General features: G+C 45.8%; 1 protein-coding gene across 3 annotated transcripts; it reads left to right on the top strand.

Annotated features, from left to right (window-relative positions):
- The first annotated feature begins 1672 nt into the window (after nucleotides 1-1672).
- On the top strand, nucleotides 1673-21826 carry CABYR (calcium binding tyrosine phosphorylation regulated). Of its 3 annotated transcripts, none has more exons than XM_032421309.1 (5): nucleotides 1673-3501; nucleotides 5959-6131; nucleotides 6231-6284; nucleotides 16014-16364; nucleotides 19301-21826. In XM_032421309.1, the coding sequence occupies exons 2-5, from the start codon at nucleotides 5984-5986 to the stop codon at nucleotides 19897-19899; spliced, it is 1152 nt and encodes a 383-aa protein (XP_032277200.1). In that variant the 5' UTR covers nucleotides 1673-3501; nucleotides 5959-5983; the 3' UTR covers nucleotides 19900-21826. The 3 variants fall into 3 exon arrangements, with proteins under 3 accessions (XP_032277200.1, XP_032277201.1, XP_032277199.1); XM_032421310.1 differs by having other exon boundaries at nucleotides 1673-6131; nucleotides 19301-19904; nucleotides 21331-21826; XM_032421308.1 differs by having other exon boundaries at nucleotides 1673-6131; nucleotides 16014-17255; nucleotides 19301-19904; nucleotides 21331-21826.
- Nucleotides 21827-21859: the final 33 nt, after the last annotated feature.

Raw genomic sequence — 21859 nt, 5'->3', positions numbered from 1 at the left:
TTAGTTTTTGATGTAGTGTTCCATGATTCATTGTTTGTGCATAACACCCAGTGCTCCATGCAGAACGTGCCTTTTTTAATACCCATCACCAGGCTAACCCATCCTCCCACCCCCCTCCCCTCTAGAACCCTCAGTTTGTTTTTCAGAGTCCATCGTCTCTCATGGTTCGTCTCCCCCTCCGATTTCCCCCCCTTCATTCTTCCACTCCTGCCTTCTTCTTTTTTTTTTTTTCTTAACATATATTGCATTATTTGTTTCAGAGGTACAGATCTGTGATTCAACAGTCTTGTACAATTCACAGCGCTCACCATAGCACATACCCTCCCCAGTGTCTATCACCCAGCCACCCCATCCCTTCCACGCCTCCCCCCACTCCAGCAACCCTCACTTTGTTTCCTGAGATTAAGAATTCCTCATATCAGTGAGGTTGTATGACACATGCCTTTCTCTGATTGACTTATTTCGTTCAGCATCACACCCTCCAGTTCTATCCACGTCGTTGCAAATGGCAAGATCTCATTCCTTTTGATGGCTGCATAATATTCCATTGTATATATATACCACATCTTCTTTATGCATTCATCTGTCGATGGACATCTTGGCTCTTTCCACAGTTTGGCTATTGTGGACATTGCTGCTATAAACATCGGGGTGCACGTACCCCTTCGGATCCCTACATTTGTATCTTTGGGGTAAATACCCAGTAGTGCAATTGCAGGATCGTAGGGTAGCTCTATTTTCAACTTTTTGAGGAACCGCCATACTGTTTTCCAGAGTGGTTGTAGCAGCTTGCATTCCCACCAACAGTGTAGGAGGGTTCCCCTTTCTCCACATCCCCGCCAACATCTGTCATTTCCTGACTTGTTAATTTTAGCCATTCTGACTGGTGTGAGGTGGTATCTCATTGAGGTTTTGATTTGGATTTCCCTGATGCCGAGCGATGTTGAGCACTTTTTAATGTGTCTGTTGGCCATTTGGATGTCTTCTTTGGAAAAATATCTGTTCATGTCTTCCCATTTCTTGATTGGATTCTTTGTTCTTTGGGTGTTGAGTTTGATAAGTTCTTTATAGATTTTGGATACTAACCCTTTATCTGATATGTCATTTGCAAATATCTTCTTCCATTCTGTTGGTTCTCTTTTGGTTTTGTTGTCTGTTTCTTTTGCTGTGCAAAAGCTTTTTATCTTGATGAAGTCCCAATAGTTCATTTTTGCCCTTGCTTCCCTTGCCTTTGGCAATGTTTCTAGGAAGAAGTTGCTGCGGCTGAGGTCGAAGAGGTTGCTGCCTGTGTTCTCCTTTAGGATTTTGATGGACCTTAGGAAGGCATTTTTAACAAGCTCCTAAAAATGATTCTAATTCAGGTGGTCTAAATTAGAGAAACGCTGCCCTAGGTCGTCATCTTTTGTTAAGTATTTTGTAAAGCTGAGAGATGAGACCAACACAAACAATTCTATAGCAAGGCTGTGCTCATAGAGTATGTCATCATGGGGCCACTGAGGAAATGCTTCTAACCGATTGGCTTTCTAAACTAGGATATTCCTGAGCTGAGTTTTATTTTTTAATTTTTTTAAAAGATTTTATTTCTTCATTTGAAAGAGAGCACACAAGCAGGAGGAGTCAGAGGGAGAGGAAGAAGCAGACTCCCTGCTGAGCTGGGAGCCCCACGGACTCAGTCCCAGGAACTGGAGATCATGACTTGAGCTGAAGGCAGATGCTTAACCATTTGAACCACCTAGGTGCCCTGTGAGCTGAGTTTTAAAGAAGGATGTAGTCAGGTGAAAATGGACTAAATGAGATTTGAATTAGGCAGAGGTCCCACCGAGAACCTTGAACTTCTGTAAATTAAGTGTGGGGAGCAGGGAGCAATGGAAAATGAAGTAGATTTGCATTTTGCCTTTAGATCCCTAGTGACTGAAAGGGGAAGGACAAGAAGATTATAAAACCACATGAAATCATTAGGATAGAAATCAAAGCAGCAAATGGTCGTTGGAAAATGTTTGCTTAAATGTTTTCACTGTAACAATTTGCATTTCAGAGGGACTTGGACAAAACAGTTATTGAAGAAATGTGGAAAGAGTAAGGGCTTGACGTGAGTCTCAGATATTCTGCGCAGTATCTAACACCTGTGTGTCCAAGATGGCCTGTTAAGGTTTGGCTACATAAGCATAAATGTCTCTGATTCCCGGAAGACACCATAAAGGGGGTTTGTACTTGGGGTTTTTAGTAGGTCAGTTTCTATCTTTGATGGTTAAATGTATTATGAACCAAACCATCAGAAATCATGACAGCTTCATTTCACTTGTATCTACCACAGCAGGGCTGGGGGTAGGGATGAAGGACAAAAAAATGTACCATCTGCAGACCTGTCATCACACTCAAAGTGGAAACTTAGCATTTCTCCTTTTAAAATATAATTTTCGTGAGAAGAGGGAGCCTGCCACGTAAGGGGAATTCAGTAATTATTATATGGATGAATTAATATCCATAGAAAGTGCTCTGTGCATCATAGATGTAGACCAGAGCCTTAACATTGCCTCTTATTTTTATAAGAGCTCTTATAAAAGTTAAGAGCCTTAACTGTTTGAGTTTAAAAAAAAAGAAAAAAAAATGTTTTTATCAGATAGATGCCCCGAAGATGTTATTTGATGGTTGATTTCCAGTGGTTCTTGTTTTTTAAATATATGAAAATGGATGACAATGAAGCCTGTTTGGAATTTGGGCCTCATGATTATGGTGGTGGTGAACGCCCAGTACAACCCTGTGAGCCTGACTGGTGAGAGAGCGGGTATTGGAAAGGAGTGCGCCTTGCCTCACTTGGGTCTGAAATGCAGCCGGCTGCTGCCGGTGTGGTTTGGGGAGGATGGGTCGTGCCCCAGGTAGTGCAAGACCCGAATTAACGGGAACTGGAAGCTTCAGGATTGGGGCCAAATTCTCTTTCCACAGGGGATTTTTCTCAAAAGAGAAAGTACTGTGTTGCATGAAATTACTCGTCTTTATACGAGTGTTTGTTATGTATATCGTGACATTAATTCTTCGAAAAGGTGACTGAAAAGTAACATTATGTTGGGCTGAGGGAGTAGTGTGAAGAGGCGCGGCGGTGACGGCGAGAACTGCCATAAATCTATTTCTCTTTCCTTCTACAACAGCTCTTACTTTATATTGAGCGACCAAAAGCGGAGAGGCCATCGCCTTGACTGACTCCTGGCCGTTTGAAAACGCCAGTTTCCCTACGCTCTTTCGTATTCTGTCCGAAAACGCGAGGCGCTCCCGCCCAGCGGAGTTCCAGCCTTTGTCCCCTTCTGCTCCTCATTGGCTGGGGGCGCCGAGGCTCCGCCTCCTTCCGTGGCCGCCGGGGGCCCCCAGCGGGAGGGAGGGGCTTTGTGACGCACGGCCTGACGTCCGCAGGGGTATAAAGGCCCCGCTAGGAGCGGGGGCTCCTACAGGAGCCGCCGGCAAGGGGGCAACGAGGAAGCTCTTTAGAGCATAGCCGGAAAGGAGAAGGTGGGGCGAATCTGGAGAAAAGGGCCCCCACCCTGCGGCGCCGGAGGCAGTTAGGCCCTCGGGGCGCCTCGCGCGGTGGTGGACGGTTCTTCCAGTGTTGGGGAAGGCGGAGGGCCTCCGGAGTGGGAGGCCGGTGGGGAAGGGCAGGCCCACACCGGCGAGTGTGGTGGAGCTCCCGGATCCCGGGAGGAGGGTCTGCCACCTGCGCCTCCTGAACTAGTGGACGCGGAACCGGGACGCCCATTCTCCCCCATTTTGCTGCCCTTGCCACCAAACAAATCCAACGGCAGACCAAGCACAGATCTCAGCGTGGGTCTTGAGGGAATGAATGGTTGTGTAGCGTTGGACGTTTCCAACAGTCCCCCACTGGCGCGTCGTCAGCCTCCAGCACTGTTGTCCTCCTCAGGCGTTAGCCCTGGGGGAGTGGGTAAAATGGAAGCGCGGGGGTTCGGGGTCGTAAAACTTGTTTCTGAGAATCTTTAAAGGAGAGATGTGGGAAGAATTACGCAGTCACTTTTAAGCAATCTTTAACCTAGGTGTGTGAGAGTACCCGTTGATGTAGTCATGCTTGGTGTCCCAGGATTTCTCAACTTGCTCAGGACTGTTCCCTGCATGGGACTGTGTTGTAGGACGCTCGGCATCCCAGGTCCCGGGGCACAGAAAAGCCCCGCACAGGCCCAGAGTCTGGTGTGGGTGGGGATGCAGCTACCACCTGCGCTGAGAACCAGTAGGATCCCTGCACGGCCATTCTCGCCACCGTTGGTCGCCATCAACTGCTAACTGCCTGCAGAAAGGGTGTTTTGGTAGCTCCGTCATGGCTATTAGTAAGCCACTTACCCGAACACGACTATCTGCTCTCACTGGAGTGCAAAGTGTGTACTTAAAAAATGATATACGTATATACACACACACACAAATATAGTGTAAGTATATATATGGATCATACATAAAATTACTGCCTATGTCCCTTGACGTTTAGCATGTGGGCTTGCCAAAGCTGCTACAGTAGTTTTTTAAAGATGGTTAAATTTAGTAAAGGTCCCATTGACTTATACTCTAAGAGTAGGTTTTCATTAAAGGATTCAATACACTTAATTATATCCTCGAAGTGTTTGCTTTGGCCAATAGAGATTCATTTTTTCCCTTATCTTTGGGAAGATGAAATGCGCTTTTAAATATTCAGCATTTTGCTATGACACATTACTTTTTATTAGAGGTTGGCTTCTTGTATAATTGCTATAACTAAACTGTGCAGCTTAGCCCCATGAAATTCATTACTCTCTTTACTGTAGGGATGTTGTTGACATGATTCATTATCTCACACTATTCTCCCCTTTATGAGGACTCATAGGAGAAACTTCTCCTGGGTCTCAGTGTTCAGAGTACTTGTGATTCTCCCAGGCAACTGATTTTTTTTTTAAACCTCAGGAAACATGAATCATTTAACCAACTGTTTGCTATTTTGTGATGTCTGGTTGGTAGCTCAGGGGCTGATTTGACACCCCATCTTTATCAAAGTGTAGGGCCTATGGCTTGTAGTGGGATACCAACCTTAGCTGTAGCTTCATCATATTTTCCTAGCATAATTTTGCCCTTACCACTGAACTCATTTCCTTAAATACTTAGTTTTGTTCTTTACATATATTTATAAACCTTCTCAAATCATTTTCTACAATGAAACAACACACACACACACAGTTTAGAATGGCAGCCTCTGCAACTCTTGAGCATTGCAGGTTAGACTATGCAATACCCTTGGTAGCACTTAAAATCCAGAAAGGCAGGAGGAGGGGGAGAGAGAGGAAAACAAGGGCAGAGGTTAAGGGAGGATATGAGAAAAGAAAAGCATATGGTGGTGGGTGGTATGATACCACAAGTAACTTAATCCTATTCTGATTAATGTTAAAGCAAAATTAAATTTAAAGCTAAAAATTGTATACTGAAAGCTGATCAATGTGTCCAGGGATAGATTTAGAAAGACGAGGAAAAAGACATTTTCTTGTAGAAAAACCCAATTCTACATTTCTATTTGATGAAGGCACAGAAAAGCCAATGCCCATGTAGTTTGGAAGGATCTTGTTTAGACACAGATACATGAGCTTGATTTATCTTTCTTGAAATTGTACTGTGTAAAATACTGAATTTCACAGGAACAAGTTTGGTTGTTTGATTTTTCCTTCTTTGTTTTTAATATCATCCTAGAGTTCTTGGCAGGGCTTTCCCATGGGTTTCTTTAATAGTACCACATTGCTCATCTGCACATAATAAGCTTTTGGTTGTGTGTGTGTGTGTGTGTGTGTGAGGAATTACCCCATTTTTGCTAGAATAAATGCCTAGAGATTAAACTCAAGCTAATAATTTCAATAGGACATAGTTTTATTCTTAGAAACTATAGTTAACTCATGAACATTTTAATAAAAAACATATACTATAAGACTTTGTTTTTCTTCATTATAGTTGAGATTACAGACATCCTGCCAAAATGATTTCTTCAAAGCCCAGACTTGTCGTACCTTATGGCCTCAAGACTCTGCTTGAAGGAATCAGCAGAGCCGTTCTCAAAACCAACCCGCCAAACATCACCCAGTTCGCAGCATTTTATTTTAAAGAACTTATTGTGTTTAGAGAAGGTTTGTTATTCCTTTAGATTATATATTTGTTGCTTTGAAAAGGAAGGCATTTTAAATTGGGCATTTTATGTATCTAATTTCCTGTATTTATTCCTTCAGGGAATACTTCTCTGGATATAAAAGATCTTGTTAAACAATTTCATCAGATTAAAGGTAAGTACAAGTGGTAACAGTTAAATAATATTAGGTATAAATTAGTGCATCATTGTTACCATACATTTAAGCTTAAGAATGATGCCCATAAATATTTTCTGTTTTATCTCACTGATGTTTGTTAAAAATAAGCCATCAGTGTGATTATTTAATTATTTGATCCATTTTTTAAAAAAATCTGGAGATAGTTTGGAGGATTTTAAATCTCTAAAAAACAAAAAATAGGAAAAACTCATCTCCTGCAAGCCATTTGGTACAATGAGACCTCGAACAGTGTGGATAAGCTAGGACTCAAACCCTTTCCAATGTCCCCATCTTTAAGGAAGTACACTGAACTTTGAAGAAAATTGGATGTTGTAGTAATGAAGACTCAAATTATAATGAGTTACACTACCTAAGAAAGTTATATAAACATTCTTCTTGGAAGATTTTTTTAATATTATTAAATAAATAAACATCCTTTTTTCTTTTTTCCTCCCTGTGATAGGTTAACTGCAGTCCAGTTGGAGGGCAGGGGATCAGTTAGGGGTTACTGACCATCTTGTCTGTTCCAAGAGTCTCTAGATAGTGAAGAGAAGTTTTTCCTAGAAAGTGGTCTTCTCCAGCCCATCTCTGTGGCCTAGGGCCATCCCTCTGCTTAGAAAAGAAGTTGTGTTTTATGTGTATATGTGTAAACACCTATGTGAACATGACAGCATGAAATTGCATTGACAGAAGAGACAGGGAGAAAGAGAAAGGCACAGTTTACATGATGGGAAGATCAATTAAATTGGTCATCCCAAGACAGGCATCCACATCTAAAAGAATGGTAAGAAGCAGCTTTTGGCAGAATTCTGTGGAGAAAACGGAGACTCGTGGTCAGTGACGGAAATAAGGAAATAATTTTTGCTGCGTTGGCTGGCCAATATTTTGGAATGACTGTAGAGAAAGAAAAGGTAGGATCGGTGAGGTTGAGCCACGTTTAAACTCTGCCAGTTTGGTGATGCCAATATCTAGTCAAGCTGGGGAGAAGTCAGTAGAATGTAGGAAAATGTACAAATTGAGGATTTGGATACGCAGTGAAAGACATGCCCAAAACAGAAAACAAGACTAAAATCAGCAAGAGTCCGCATTTGAAGGGAGAGTGAAGCGCTGTGGTTCAGGAATATTTTACTCTCTAGTCTGACTGCTTCCCTGCAGGGTCCTGATGGCATTCTCAGCTTACCATGGGACTTAGGTCTGGGATTTGCTTGCCTCCAGCAGGATATGCAGACAAGTGCTAGAACACTGACCATTCTCCCCTTCCCTGTTAGGCTGGTTTCCCAAGAAGTCAAGGTTATGGGCTTGTACTCATGCCCTCTACACCAGGAGCTATGTTTGAGAGGCCTGGGAGTGAGCAGGCTTCCTGTGTTTGAGAATGGTGGTAAAGTTGGTGAATCATTATAGTGGGAGGTAACTAACTGGAAGCTTTTGAGGCTAATTTGTTTACTCAGGAACTTACCCACCATTCAACTTAGCAAGTGGACTAAACTAATGTGGATTAGTTTAATTAACAGACAGAACTAATGGAACAGCTATACTTCCGATGGAGGTAAGAAGAGGGAGATACTTTTCTCCTCCAGTAACTACGGATACCAAGGCAATTTACATAACGTGCAGATTATCCTAAAAGTGAGCTCGCCATATGGTTGTAGATATAGACTGCTCTTTGGTAGTAGAGTAGAAATGAACATTGCTTGTTCTAGTTTACTGGGGAGATGGGAAGGTAACATGAAAGTATGACCAGATGACCAGAAAACAGAGTTCTTTGTTACTGTCTAATACCAGTTTGGCTCATTTATCTGCCTTTTATTGTCATATCAACTGGTTTCTTATTGGCAAACAGTGTCCATTAACTTAGGTCCTATCAGAGAGACTGCACGAGTCCCATCTACATCCAGGAAAGCATCACTCTGGGCTAAAGAGGGACTATGTAGGGATATACACCATAAGGTTTCCATTTGGTAGGGCTTTTCCTCCCCTGAATGACATCCTCCTATCTTCTAACTGGTTTAATTCCTCAACTGCTATTCCTGTGGGAGTGCCAAGCACATTTGGCTGCATGGTGGTTCGGTTCTCTACAATAAAAATGTGGATAGAACAGGTGGCATCTTTTGCTTCCTCTAAATACACTTCCCTTACGTGGATCCCTGTGTTAGGTATGGATGGTGGCACCTTTAATGCCCTACATGCTCTGTCGGTCCCAGGGATTGTGGCTCTCCCAGGCTTTCCGTGATTTGCAATATGGGAACATGGACCATTCTTTGAAGACTATGTCTGCTGACCCTTATTCTGGTCTTTTGGTCTCTTCAGCATGAGGCGAGGTCAACCTAAAGGCAGCATCAGGTATTAGCACTTGGTAATGTGGGGCAGAGGCTCACTCACATCCCTGGTGCCCTGGTCCCCTCTCATCTCCCGGCTATCAGATGTGAGCACGAAAGACAATTTGTTTTATGTCCACCGTACATCCCTGCACATATCATTTGTTTTATTTGAACACTTCATCCTGGATTTTTCTTGGAATGAAGCCCATTTTTGGTAGGCTTCTTTATAGGACCAGTAGTGTTTACCCATCTCCCCAGTGCCTTTAAAAATTCATGTAAACTCAGATGATGGAAGAGGGAGGAGGGAAAGAACCAGACACGAGAGCAAACTTTTCTTCTGTTCTCTCATCGCTTCCCTCGTTTTCCAGAGCCTAGGAATTTTGGGATGGCCCTGGCTCTGTCCAGGCCTCCCCTGTGGCTTTTGACCCACATTATGCCCATTTCCAAAGCAGCTCATGCTGTGAAACACTTCCTGGTTTAATTCTGCAATTGGATGAACCAGATCGCACTATCATATAAATCAGAGAAAGTGCCCCCATTTTTCAGTCTTCTCAGGAGAGTTTCTTCATTAATAGCACTGAATCATTAATTGAGGGGATTTTAGAAACTCAGGTGATCTTTTAAGGCAGAAGAGTTGTCTCTTAAGTTCTACCACTTACTATGTCACAGGTAGGAAAGGAAAGGAAAGAGGAATGGAATTATCGAGTACAGGCATACCTTGGAGAGACTGTTGGTTCAGGTCCAGACCACCACAATAAAGTGAATATTGCAATAAAGCCAGTTAAATGGTTTTTTGGTTTCCCAGTGCACATAAAAGTTATGTTTATACTATACTGTAGTCTACTAAGTGCGCAATATTATGTCTAAAAAAAAAAGGTGTATGTATCTTAATTTTAAAAAATACTTTATTGCTAAAAAATGCTAACTACCATCTGAGCTTCCAGAGAGATGCCTTGATGTTGGTGGCTGCTGACTGATCAGGGTGGTGGTTGCTGAAGGTTGGGGTGTCTATGGCAATTTCTTAAAATAAGACATCAGTGAAGTTTGTTGCACCGAATGACGCTTCCTTTCAGGAACGATTTCTCTGTAGCATGAATGTTGTTTGACAGCATTTACACACAAAACTTCTTTCAAAATTAGAGTCAATCTCAACCCTGCTGCTGCTTGATCAACTAAGTTTATAGAATACTGTACATTCTTTGTTGTCATTTCAACAATCTTCACAACATCTCCACCAGGATTGTAGATTCCATCTCAAGAAAGGACTTTCCTTGCTCATCCATAAGAAGCAACTCCTCATCTGTTCAGGTTTGATCATGAGCTTGCAGCAGTGCAGTCCCATCCTCAGGCTCCACTCCCAATTCTAGTTCTCTTGCTGTTTCCACCACATCTGCAGGGACTTCCTCCACTGAAGCCTGGAACCCCCCTCCAAGTCATCCATGACTTTGGAATCAACTTTTTCAAGATGCCTGTTACTGTTGATATTTTGACCTCATCCCCTGAATCACAAATGTTTTCAATGGCATCTTAAGAGTGGTGAATCCTTTCCAGAAGGTTTTCATCTGACTTCACCCAGATCCATCCAAGGAATCATTATCTTTTACAATGATAACCTTACGAAACGTATTTCTTAAATAATGAGACTTGAAAGTTGAAATTCCTTCTTGATTCATGGACTGCAGTACCGACATATTAGCGGGCATGAAACCACATTCAGCTCATCGTACCTCTCCGTCAGAGCTCTTGGGGTGACCAGGTGTATTGTCAATGAGCAGTAATATTTTGAAAGGAGTCTTTTTTTCTGAGCAGCAGGTCTCAACAGTGGGCTTAAACTACTCGGTAACCTGTAGTGTAAACAGACATGATGTCTTCTAAGCCTTGTTGTTCCATTTCTAGAACACAGGCAGAGTAGATTTCGCATAATTCTTCAGGGCCCTAGGATTGTCAGAATGGCAAAGGAGCTTTGGCTTCTACTTAAAGTCACCAGCTGCAGTAGTCCCTAACAAGACAGTCAGCCTGTCCTTTAAAGCTTTGAAGCCAGGCATTGACTGCTCCTCTCTAGCTATCCAAGTCCTAGATACCATCTTCTAATATGAGAATGTTTCATCTACGTTGAAAATCTATCGTTTAGTGTAGTCACCTTTGTTAATGATCTCAGGGCTTCTGAATCACTGGCTGCAGCTTCTCCATCAGCACTTGCTGCTTCACCTTGCACTTTGATGTTGTGGAGGCGGCTTCTTTCCTTAAACCTCATGATCCACCCTCTGCTAGCTTCACACTTTTCTCCTGCAGCTTCCTCACCTCTCTCAGCCTTCCCAGAATTGAAAAGAGTCAGGGCTTGGCTCTGGATTAGGCTTTGGCTTAAGGGAATGTTGTGGCTGGTCTGATCTTCTATCCAGACCATTCAAACCCTCTCCATCTCAGCAATAAGGCTGTTTTGCTTATCATTTGTGTGTTCACTGGGTTAACACTTTCATTTTCCTTTAAGAACTTTTCCTTTGCATTCACGACTTGTCTAACTGGTTGGCAGAAGAGGCCTAGCTTTCGGCCTGTCTCAGTTTTCAAATGCCTTCCTCATTAAGCTTAATCATTTCTAGCTTTTGATTTAATGTGCGAGACATGTGGCTCTTCCTTTCACTTGAACATTTAGAGGCCATTATAGGGTTATCGATTGGCCTAATTTCAATATTGTTGTGTCTCTGCGAATAAGGGAGGCCCTAAGGGAGGGAGACAGATGGGGAACAGCCAGTCATTTGTGCCTGACATAGGGCTGCCACAAACCTTCAATTTGTAAAAAATACAGTATTTGTGAAGTGAAATAAAGTGAAATGCAGTAAAATGAGATATTTTGTCCTAGGTACTTAAAAATATTTTGTCAATTAAGGCAACTTTATAAGTAGGTGACATCATTACAGTTTTACTCAAGAGAAATCTGATGCTTGGGCATGATTAAAAAACTTGTAAACTTCCAAATATTAATTGGTAGGGTTAGGATCGAAACTTAGATCTTCCTAGCAGCATAACTCATGTTCTTCCCATAGTAAATAACATTCTATGATTCCTTTGGAAAAACTTGAAATTCTTGAACTGAAAGAGTAAAGAAGAATTTTATCTCCCTTTCCCCATAGTATCTCCTACTCTTTCACTTCTTCCTCTCTGGTCACCTTGTGTAGAACCCAAAGCCAGATTGTGCTAGTTCTCACTTTTTCACCACTCAGTGAGGGTAGGACAGTGGTTTCCCCATGCAGAGTGGCAAATGAGATCCCAACACCATCCCCTTCCATCCTCCTCAGCTTCACTGAGTCTAGTTTCTAGTATCAGCCCTGTCCCATATCCAACAAAGGCAGGACATAGCTAACTCTTTGGAAAAATCAAGAAGGCCTAGCCCAACTGAGTTAACCTGTTGACTTTTTTTTTTTTTAAAGATTTTATTTATTTGAGAGAGACAGATAGTGACAGAGATAGCGAGAAAGAGCACAAGCTGGGAGGAGAGGGAGAAGCAGGTTCCTGCCGAGCAGGGAGCCCAACGTGGGGCTCAATCCCAAGACCCCGGGATCATGACCTGAGCTGAAGGCAGACGCTTAACGACTGAGCCACCCAGGTGCCCCAAACTGTTAACTTTTCTTACTGATCCTGGACATTCTTGGCTTGGCCATAAATTGTAATTATAATCATACACTGCTGCTGATCATTGGGCCCAATTTCAATTTCTATGCAGCACCACAGCAGTTATGCATATCATTAAATGTTGTCTTGAGTTATTCATATTAAATATTCATAATGTTTTTAGTTTAATTCTTATGCCAAATTGTATTTTTATGCATTATTTTCACAGTTGGTTACACATACTTGTGGCTCTTCTCTCTTATTAAGTAAATGAGAAATGTATCAATTTCAGGACAATCTATACTAAATTGTGTGAAGCTCTGGTGCTACTCTGCACTTTCCTGGGCATTTTGTCAAGTAAGGCTATACTGATTCCCTAAACAGGGATGGGTATTGTGCCAAAATGATCCTTTTTATTTCTTGAAGTCTCGTATTTGCCTAGGCAGGGTGGTAATTTGTACCAAGGTAGAATTTCATTAAGTTTAAAAAAGGTTCAAATGATTATCTGGTTGTGATATTGGGAGGGGGACTTGGGTCATTTATGTTTTACACTGTGGTAGGATTAATCAGTTGGGGAATAGTCCATACTAAAGAAGACAAATCATGGAACCAGTCAATGGTATTGGCAAGAGCTGGGGTCAGACTGGCAGCCTAGGACAGAAATACAGGGTTAGGATTAAGAGAGGAAGCAGATACGGCAGACCAGGAAAGTGAAGACAATGGGGTCAGGGACACTAGGACACAAGAGTCAGTATGAGCAGGAAGAACATCTTGGACCTGAGAAGGTAAGTGTAGCTCTTTGCTCTCCGGGAACATTGATAGCGCCCTATTGTTCATAAAATCCAAACTCTTCAATGTCACAGGGATATTTCTGAAAAATATTAAACTAGTGTATAGTGATTTCAGATAGCCTCCCATTGTTCATGTTAGCTCCGTCCATCTCCACCCATTGAAGCATTCATTTGCTTTAGGGGAAATGCGAATAGGAAGTCATTACTCAGTAGTGAGTTTCCAAAGTTCATAGTAAGAAACACTTCGGAGTTTTTCAGGAGCCTGTTTTTGTTGAGAGAAGATTTTCTTGGAATTTCCAGAGCTGACTTTTAACTTAAGAGCCAAAGGTACCAGAATCAAGTTTTTATTTTATATATGCCATAGGATATAAGCTCATTTCCTGCTGCAAAGGGAAGGGAAATAGGAAGTCCTTCCTGGCGTGGGACTGTGGTACCGGGGCGTGGGGAGTGCACACCAAGTGCTAGCTGAGACCGAAGGTGGTTATTAGGAAGGTGGGGAGAATCTGTGATTGGAATGCTCTAAACCCTGACCAAAAGGCTTGTGCTTTGCTTTCCCGGGGGCCTCTCAGAGCGGCTGCATGGTTAGCATGGCTCTGCATTTAGCATAACACATGCTACGCTATGTTCACCTGTGCTGTAATTGTCACGATCAGACCTGCGGTAAGTGTTGAATAAAAGAATTAAATGTGAAGAGGTAGATTAGAAATCACGGAGAGTCTTTCTCAGGTGGGCCACAGATGAGATTTCTGGTGTGCCAGGGCCCACACGTGGCCGGTAGTTGGTCCAGATGTGTTCCGATGGTCCCGGAGTGCTGACTAGCAGGGAATCGGGCTGGGACACAGTGATGTCGCTCACCCTGCTGGCAGAGCGCTATAGCGCATACTGCCCAAGCTGGGGACAAAATAAAAATTGGCAGCTAGGCCTCCGATGCTAAAGAGGACCAAATTAAATTAGGAAGGGCATCTCCCAGGAAATAACAGGCTCATTTTCCACAAAGTGGAAATCCTTAAGTGACTATGACCACGTCAGGGACCAACGCCTAGAGTGCAAGCACTAGGAGCGGGGGCTCTCCTCGAGGCCACCCGAGAGCCAGCAGAGAAGAGCAACGTGGGTCAGAGCCAGAGCTGACTCTAGCATTCGGCTTCCTTCTTTAGAAGTGGGCGAATCTTTGATAAATAGCCCCAAAAGATTGAATAATTAACCAAAGAGACTTTTAAACTAGAAGGGCTAAATATTTTTAACCTATATCAAGTAAATTTTGCCATTTGGAGATAAGCATTTTAATGCAAATAGAGCAAGTAATGCTGACAACTCTGTCATAAATTTTGATCCCTTTCCAAGACCAGGCCGTGCGAACTAAGCTTTCTGCAATCTGAATCTCTCCTCCCTTTGCCGCCCTCTCTCTCTGCACCAGCCAGCCAGCTTGTCATCGCCTGGTTTCTGGCTTCTGCTACTTCCCTCTCCAGGAGTCGCTACGCACCTTTCAAATCCTACCTGTCTGTGAAGTCCAATTCACTAGTTCACTTATCAAATCTTTCAATTCCTCCCCATTGCCAGACGCTGTGCCAGGGAAAGTCAGTGCAGGAAGGGATCTTTCACTGTCAGCTATGACGGGGGGGCTGCTACCACACTCAGCCTCCTCTCATTGACCATCATAAAAGCTGGAGCAATTCTGTAAACCGAAGCCCAGTGCCTGGATCCTTGGGAGAAGGAGTTCACGGAAAGTGAGCCCCCTCTTCACCCTAGCAGCATTTCTCAACTTCTTGCACAAGGCAAGCAAGACCCAGCATAGAGTGGAAGCGTGTCTGGGAAGAGAAAATGGAGAGTTTGGGGCTACTACTATGGCTGGGATTTGGGCAACAAAGCATCAGAGAGGGGTGTTTGCAGAGAAGGAGCCCCCCAAAGTCTGCCAAGCCATTTCCTTTGGGTTGCTGGCCAACTCCCGAGCTGTGTGTGGAGGACAGTGTGAGGCTTAGCACGGAAGAGCTGGTGGGAGACTAGAAGCTGAGTGGGGATTTCGGAAGTGGGGTGCTGTCGGGGGCGGTGGGTTTGGGCCCAACTGACACGAAGAGGCTTGTGAAGCCCTGGCGATGCAGTGAACCCCAGGAAGGTCAGAGCTGAGGAATAAAGACAGTTGTGCGAGGAGTAAGAACCAAGCTGAAACACACCCACTTTCTGCTTTTCCTGTCGATGTCATTGTGATACGCAGGACATGCTTCCCCAAGAGAAAATGCGCAGTAGAGCAAGCAGCTGTGAAAGCAGCTGATGAGGGAGGGGGGTGGGGCACAGACAGAGAAGAGGGTTTCACAGCATCTTCCCCACCCTAGGAGCTCCTCTAGGTCATCTGCTGACAGATCTGGAGGTCTCTTCCTGCCCCTCTGGTCTGGGTCAGTTCAACTTTGGCTGCTGCGTTATCATACCTCGCCAGCAAGGGCTACCATTTTTAGGTCAAACTATAGGATGTTTCCTAATGTCAAAATCTCCTGTTGGCCCCGTTTTCCCACTCGTTGTTAAATTTTATACCAGTTGTCTTGAGCACTGCCTTTATTAACATGCCAGCATGTGTTTCATTAAGAAGCTATTCCATCAGCTGAAGATCAGATCACTTACTGCTCAGGTGGAACCCCCTTTCCCAGAACCCTTGGGTTTTGTGTAGAAGTTTAGATCAGGAGCTTTTTCCATGGAGGATTCCAGCTTCCTTAGTTCTAGGCAGAGTTACGGTCTTTCCCCCTGACGCGGACCAGCTGAAGGTGGTATCGGATTCCGTTTTGTCACGGTGCTATGTAGTCCCTGACTTCTGAGATGAGCTGAGGTGTCTTCTGAGTCGGTGAGGACAGGGAAGTTTCAGTACCCATTCTAAATCACAGATGCTGAAATTAGGCAAAACTCTTCTGTGCTTCTCTGTGTATTGACATCTGAAAGTTCAACCTATTACTGCTTTAAAATTGGGGGGGGGGATATCCGCTTATTAACCCATCTGGCTTTTTTAGTAGAGAGGTGGTCAGAAGGAACGACACAAGAGAAGAAAGCAGAATGTATGAAAGAACAGGTAGGAACATCTACAGTCTCCCAAGAACCTACACGGATGGAGAAATCTACGGACACAGCGGAGGACAATATCGCTGGACCACTGTTTATGAACAAAACCACTCAGTTCCCATCAGTTCACTTGGAGGTGCTCCAGGAACCCGAGGAGACACCCGAAGCAGCTCGTGGTTCCAGCTCGAAACCGTCTACCCCTAAGGGGATGGCCCCACCCTCATCACCACCTCCAGCAGCCGTGTCACCCGAGTTTGCTTATGTCCCAGCGGACCCAGCTCAGTTTGCTGCTCAGATGTTAGGTAAAGTTGCATCTGTTCATTCTGATCGGTCTGACGTGTTAATGGTGGATGTGGCCACGAGTATGCCTGTGTTTTCCGACGAGGTGCTGAGCTCAGAGGCTGCTGAAGATGCCCGGGTGGCCACTCCTGCGTATTCTGCAGAGGGGGCAGCCCTGCAGGTTCTGAGCCAAACAGCTGTCCGTGTAGATTTGGGTTCTAAACTTAAAGACGATGAAGCTGAACCAGCAGCGGCTTCCTCCTTCCCCTTGCAGGATGAACAAGACCCTCCTGCTTACGATCAAGCTCCCGAGGTCCCTTTGCAGGCTGATCTTGAGGTCACCTCATTCATTCGCATATCGTCTATCTATAACAATGAGCCTGTGACTGAAGGAGTTACTTATGTCGAGCAAATACCAGAACACATAGTTATCCCTTTTACTGATCACGTTGCTTCTCTTAAAGCAAATGAGCCACCACTTAGTCCCATTCATGTAGCACTCGCCACAGGCATGTCCCAGAAACCTGTAGGTTCGGTAAAACCGCTGGAGGAGGATGCAAATTATTCCTCAGTATATATGGAAGCAGAAGCAGCCATTCTGCTCCCTGACCCCTCTTTGAAAGGTCAGCCTGCACAGTTCCCGGATGCACAGGGCTCCACCAAAGCAGTAGGCTCTGAAAAACCTCTGCACGTTGAAACGGAGTTCACTGCCCTAGTCCCTGGCAACCCTGCGCAGGAGTCCCGGGGAAACTCTGCAGCCCAGGAGATGGAGGCCAAACTCGTGCTCTCTGGGGAAGCTACCACCGCAGGGCTCTCGGCTGCGCGGGGAAGGGCAGCTGGTGGTACCCCCCCTCCTGTTCCAGAACCCGAACCACAAGGGGAAGCAGCACTCGGACAAGGTTTGATGGAGCCAGGTAAGAAAACCAGATACTTACAAAATTACTGATTACATTTTCAGGTGACCTCTGTATTTCAGGTAACCACGGACGTGGGCTCCCTCCAGGTTGGTCAAAGGCTCCATTTTCAATAGCTTGTAAGATGGCAAACCTCTGTAAAGGCCTTGTCGTACTTGAGATTTTACTCTTATGAGAGGAGTGATTTTAAAGTGACATCACCACAGCTTGGCCTCCCAGCTGGGTCACCTAGCACTTTCGGACAGCACACGGAGTGAAAAACCTGAAGAGCCTCCTGTCAGGCCCCAAATCTGTGATCCGAATCCGCTGTTGCGAACGTGGGCCACGGGGTGTTGCTTTGAAATGGCTCACTTGTGAGTGTAAACCTCCAACCACACAACGCCCTCCGGAGAGACATGGTGGTGTGTCGCCCCTGCTTTCGCCCTGCAGTGGGAGAGGGCCCTGCAAGCGGGTGCGGGGAGCCCTGGCTCCCTGCCGGAGCGGTGGGGGGGGTGGTGGGGGGGGGGGCTCCTGCAGCCGTGGGGGCAGCCCCAGAGCTGGACGGAGGGGACGGCTCGGCCGCACTTCTGTCCCCCGGGTGAGCGCAGAGGCGGCAGCAGCTAAGCCGACTGGCCTCCGGTCAGCAACCCCGACGGGCGAAAACCGCACCGCCGGCTGCGCTGCCGGACGTCGCCCGGGCTTGCCCGTGACACAGACCTGGCTTGATCTCTCCCTCCCTCCAACTCCGGACTTAGGCCTGCCCCCCTCTTGCCCCCTCCCCTTGAGGGCTAGATGGAGCCGACCTCCCCGCTCCCTTTTGCAGAAACCCTCTCCACGCTGACTCTTCCCAGAGCCGGAACGGTCAAGTGATACCAAAGCAGGTGTTCTGGGATCAAATTCTGTCTGGCAGTGTGGCGGGGTCCGCACCTCTGAAAAGGCCGAGGGCAGCGCTGGGAGCTGGCGCGCGGGACGGGCACGCGCCTTGTGGCGGGAGCAGCAGTGGCTCCCCAGTCGCCGCTCCCCAGTGCCTTGCCCTTTTTCTAAAGCACCACGTGGAGATTTCAAACGGAAGACTAGGCTTGTATGTATTTTTAACTGGCTTGCGGAAGGATCCATTGACTGCATCTGAAGCTATTGAAAACTGACCAGCTTAATCATGTGCATAGTGTGCTGTTCTTTTCTGGGGAAGAAAAGCTGCACCAGGGATGCGAGGCCCAGCGTTCAAACGGTGAACTCAGTACAATTTGGGCCCCATGCCACTCCTCCGTCGGGAAGGAGTTTTGCCTCCGTCCCATCTTCTGGGACTTAGTTCTCCAAGACAGTACTGTCTTCATTAGTCAAGTCAAACTTGCCATCACAGATGCCTTGGTGGTAAATAGACGGGTGGCACTCCTAGAAGGCTTTCCCCCCCCCCCCCGCCCTTAAAGAACCCCTCTGGGACCAACCAGCCTTTTACTGCCACCTAGGACCTGTGATTTCAAGCCTTGCCTACAGAGGGAGCTCTCTGGGGTTCTGAGTCCTAGATTATGTGATGTTCTGTGTGTGGTGCCCAATTAATGTGAGATTGTGGGGCCTGTGAAGGGGCAAAGATAACTGATAACGTGACCAAAAGATGATGCCCCCATGCGGACTTCTTTAGTAAAGAAAAAGTCACTATGCAGATGCATTAACACTTTTTCACTGGCTTCACACACACTTCAATTGATTCTTTTGGTAAAGCCCCAAATGTGGATCCTCCACATCGTGTGTGCGGGCGCTGCGGTGGCCATGTCTCAAGCTGGCCGCCCCAGGACCGGCGGCTTCGGATGAGATTGCTGCTTCAGGCACAACTCGAGTGCCCCTGCCACCTGCTAGCACGACGCTGTTCTCACTTTCCAGCGGTGGAGAGCCTCGCTTCTTTCACATTACCAAACACGATTTAGCCCTCTCTATAGCATGCTTTATGGCACACATTACTACTGCAGCTGTTTGTTTATATGTAAAGAAAACTTACAAAGACATTTCTGTGCATAGCGCCTGATACAGAGACCAACCTTTAATGCCTGCAAATTTTTTTTTTTTTATAGCCATAGCAGCAAGCGAAGCAGGACAACCACCACCATACTCTAACATGTGGACCCTTTATTGTCTAACTGATATGAATCAACAAAGTCGCCCATCACCGCCACCTGCACCTGGGCCTTTCCCCCAAGCAACCCTCTATTTATCTAATCCTAAGGATCCAAAGTTTCTGCAGCAGCCACCGAAAGTTACTTCTCCAACTTACGTGATGATGGACGACAGCAAGAAGACCAGTGCCCCACCTTTTATTTTAGTAGGCTCGAATGTTCAGGAAGCTCAGGATTGGAAACCTCTTCCTGGACATGCTGTTGTTTCTCAGTCAGATGCCTTGAAGAGATACGCTGCAGTCCAAGTACCCATTGCTGTTCCTGCAGATCAGAAATTCCAGAAACATACCCCAAACCCCCAGAATGGTAGTCCTCCTCCAAGTGGACAAGATGTCCCCAGGCCACAAAGCCCAGTTTTTCTTTCTGTTGCATTCCCAGTAGAAGATGTAGCCAAAAAAGGTTCAGGATCGGGTGACAAACGTACTCCCTTTGGAAGTTACGGTATTGCTGGAGAAATAACCGTGACTACTGCCCATGTTCGCAGAGCAGAAACCTAAAAATGGTAGGTAAATTTTCCTACCATAATATGTGGGCCTTAACACACTAGTACTTTGATTTGTTGACCTGGAGATAGAGGTATTTACAGAAGTTGAATGGAGATGTGCAGAGTCTGGGTTCCCAAGTTCATTACCCCCGATTAATAAGAAATGCACAGTACATGCAGTGTCTGTGTAGTCACCAGGATGACTCACACTGAGGACTTGGGGCCTAAGACATGAACCCATCCACCCAATCACCTTTGAATACCTGGTTCTTCAGCTAGCCCCGTGGAAGATGCTAAAAAGGGATGGCTTTATAAGAAAAAAGACATTAGGTAGGAACTTTTAATCTAATTGGTAGGTGAAGGGGTGGGTCGGAGCAGGTGCCAGACGAGAGCACTGCAGCCAACTGGAGAGCGAGGTGAGAAGTCAGAGATGCCGTGGAGCACCCCATCACTGTAGGAGGTTTGTTCCCTTGGAGAGTGAAGATTTACAGCACGGGCAGGTTGGAAACACCTGAGGGAGCTAAAACAACTAGCATTACCTGAATCAGACCCTTTAATCACAAATCATCTTTAAGTTCTTCGTCCCACCAGTACCTAATGCCCTGTCCCGTGCTCATCCCACCTCCCCGCTGTGGGCAGAGCAAGGCCCGGACCTCCCCCTCTGTGGGGGAATGGATTGGAGAGTTCAGGACACCATGTTAAGAAGAATGGTGAGGACAACAATGCTGACATAGACCCTCCTTTGTTACGGTGTTCAGGCCCGGATGTCAGCTGACCCGAGTCCCAAGAAGGAACCAGCCTTGCAGAGAGCCTACAGACTGGGCCTAGGGCAGGAAACAGCAGGACTCCGACATGGCAAGGAGGCCAAAATGATGCTGGTGGGGAGGAGCTGGGGACGGCCCCTAAGATGACGCTGGAGCTGTGAAGGGGGGGACCATATGATTCAGGGCCCCTAGATCCATAGGACAGACACTGGGGTTGACAGCTCAGCAGGAAGCCAGAAGAATGACAGACCTAGAAGGCAGGAGGAGGTCACTAGAGGAAGCAGGGAGACAAGAAGGTACAATGCAAGGCTCAAACCCACACCCCAACGAGTTCAGTTACTTCAATGTGTGGGAATTTCACACTGAATATCCGATGGGCAAAAGCTAGATTTCCTTCACAGGCAGGCTCAAGTACTCTACGGACAGTATTTAAGGAGATAACTCCAATATCAAATCTTAGCTCTATGTGCCCTTCTCCGCCTTTGTAGACTTTCAGTGGAATTGTCAGAATGGCTGTTTTCAGCATGAAATGCTGGGATATTTCAGTGCAAATGCACAGACAGCTACATGATTAGATAAGAATTTACTAATGGGAGGGTAGACCTCCCATTTCTGATCTGCCACTCACTTTACGTGTTCGGTTTTGTGACTAAACAATTCACTGTTTACATTTCTAACAGATGCTGGAAACGATGCCATTTGAGCCAACGTTCAAGGTGGAGTCCGCCACCGAGCGTACTTGGTCAATAAACCTCATGCAAGCATAAAACCCTGTGCTCTTATTTTGTAACTTAGGACAATCGATTACCAAAGGCCTGTAATCTTTTCAGACCAGTGTAGCCTTTCCCAACTCTGTATGCACCGCAGAAGAAAACATTCCCACTCTACTAGCAGAGCTACTCGGCTTTCTAGGCGGGTCTTCCCACTCGGTGAGTTTGTGTGTGGCATTCCCGCCAGGCGGCTAGGGGAGCCCTCCCGAGAATACTCACCCAGAGACCACTCAGCACTTGCTCAGCAAGTGCTAGCTGCCAGGCTGGCTCCGGGGCCCTGCGGACGGCAGCACAGGGACTTCTTGGTAAGGACACTTGGTAACTGAGGATCAGATTAAGAAACCACACTTTTGGGGCGCCTGGGTGGCTCAGTTGGTTAAGCATCTACCTTCCGCTCAGGTCATGATCCCAGGGTCCTGGGATTGGGTCCTGCATCAGG

The sequence above is a fragment of the Phoca vitulina genome, unplaced genomic scaffold (genome assembly GCF_004348235.1).
Source record: "Phoca vitulina isolate PV1807 unplaced genomic scaffold, GSC_HSeal_1.0 scaffold24, whole genome shotgun sequence".
In the NCBI taxonomy this organism is placed as follows: Eukaryota; Metazoa; Chordata; class Mammalia; order Carnivora; family Phocidae; genus Phoca; species Phoca vitulina.
The sequence above is the reverse complement of the archived record's forward strand: the minus strand, read 5'-3'. Positions and strand labels throughout refer to the sequence as shown.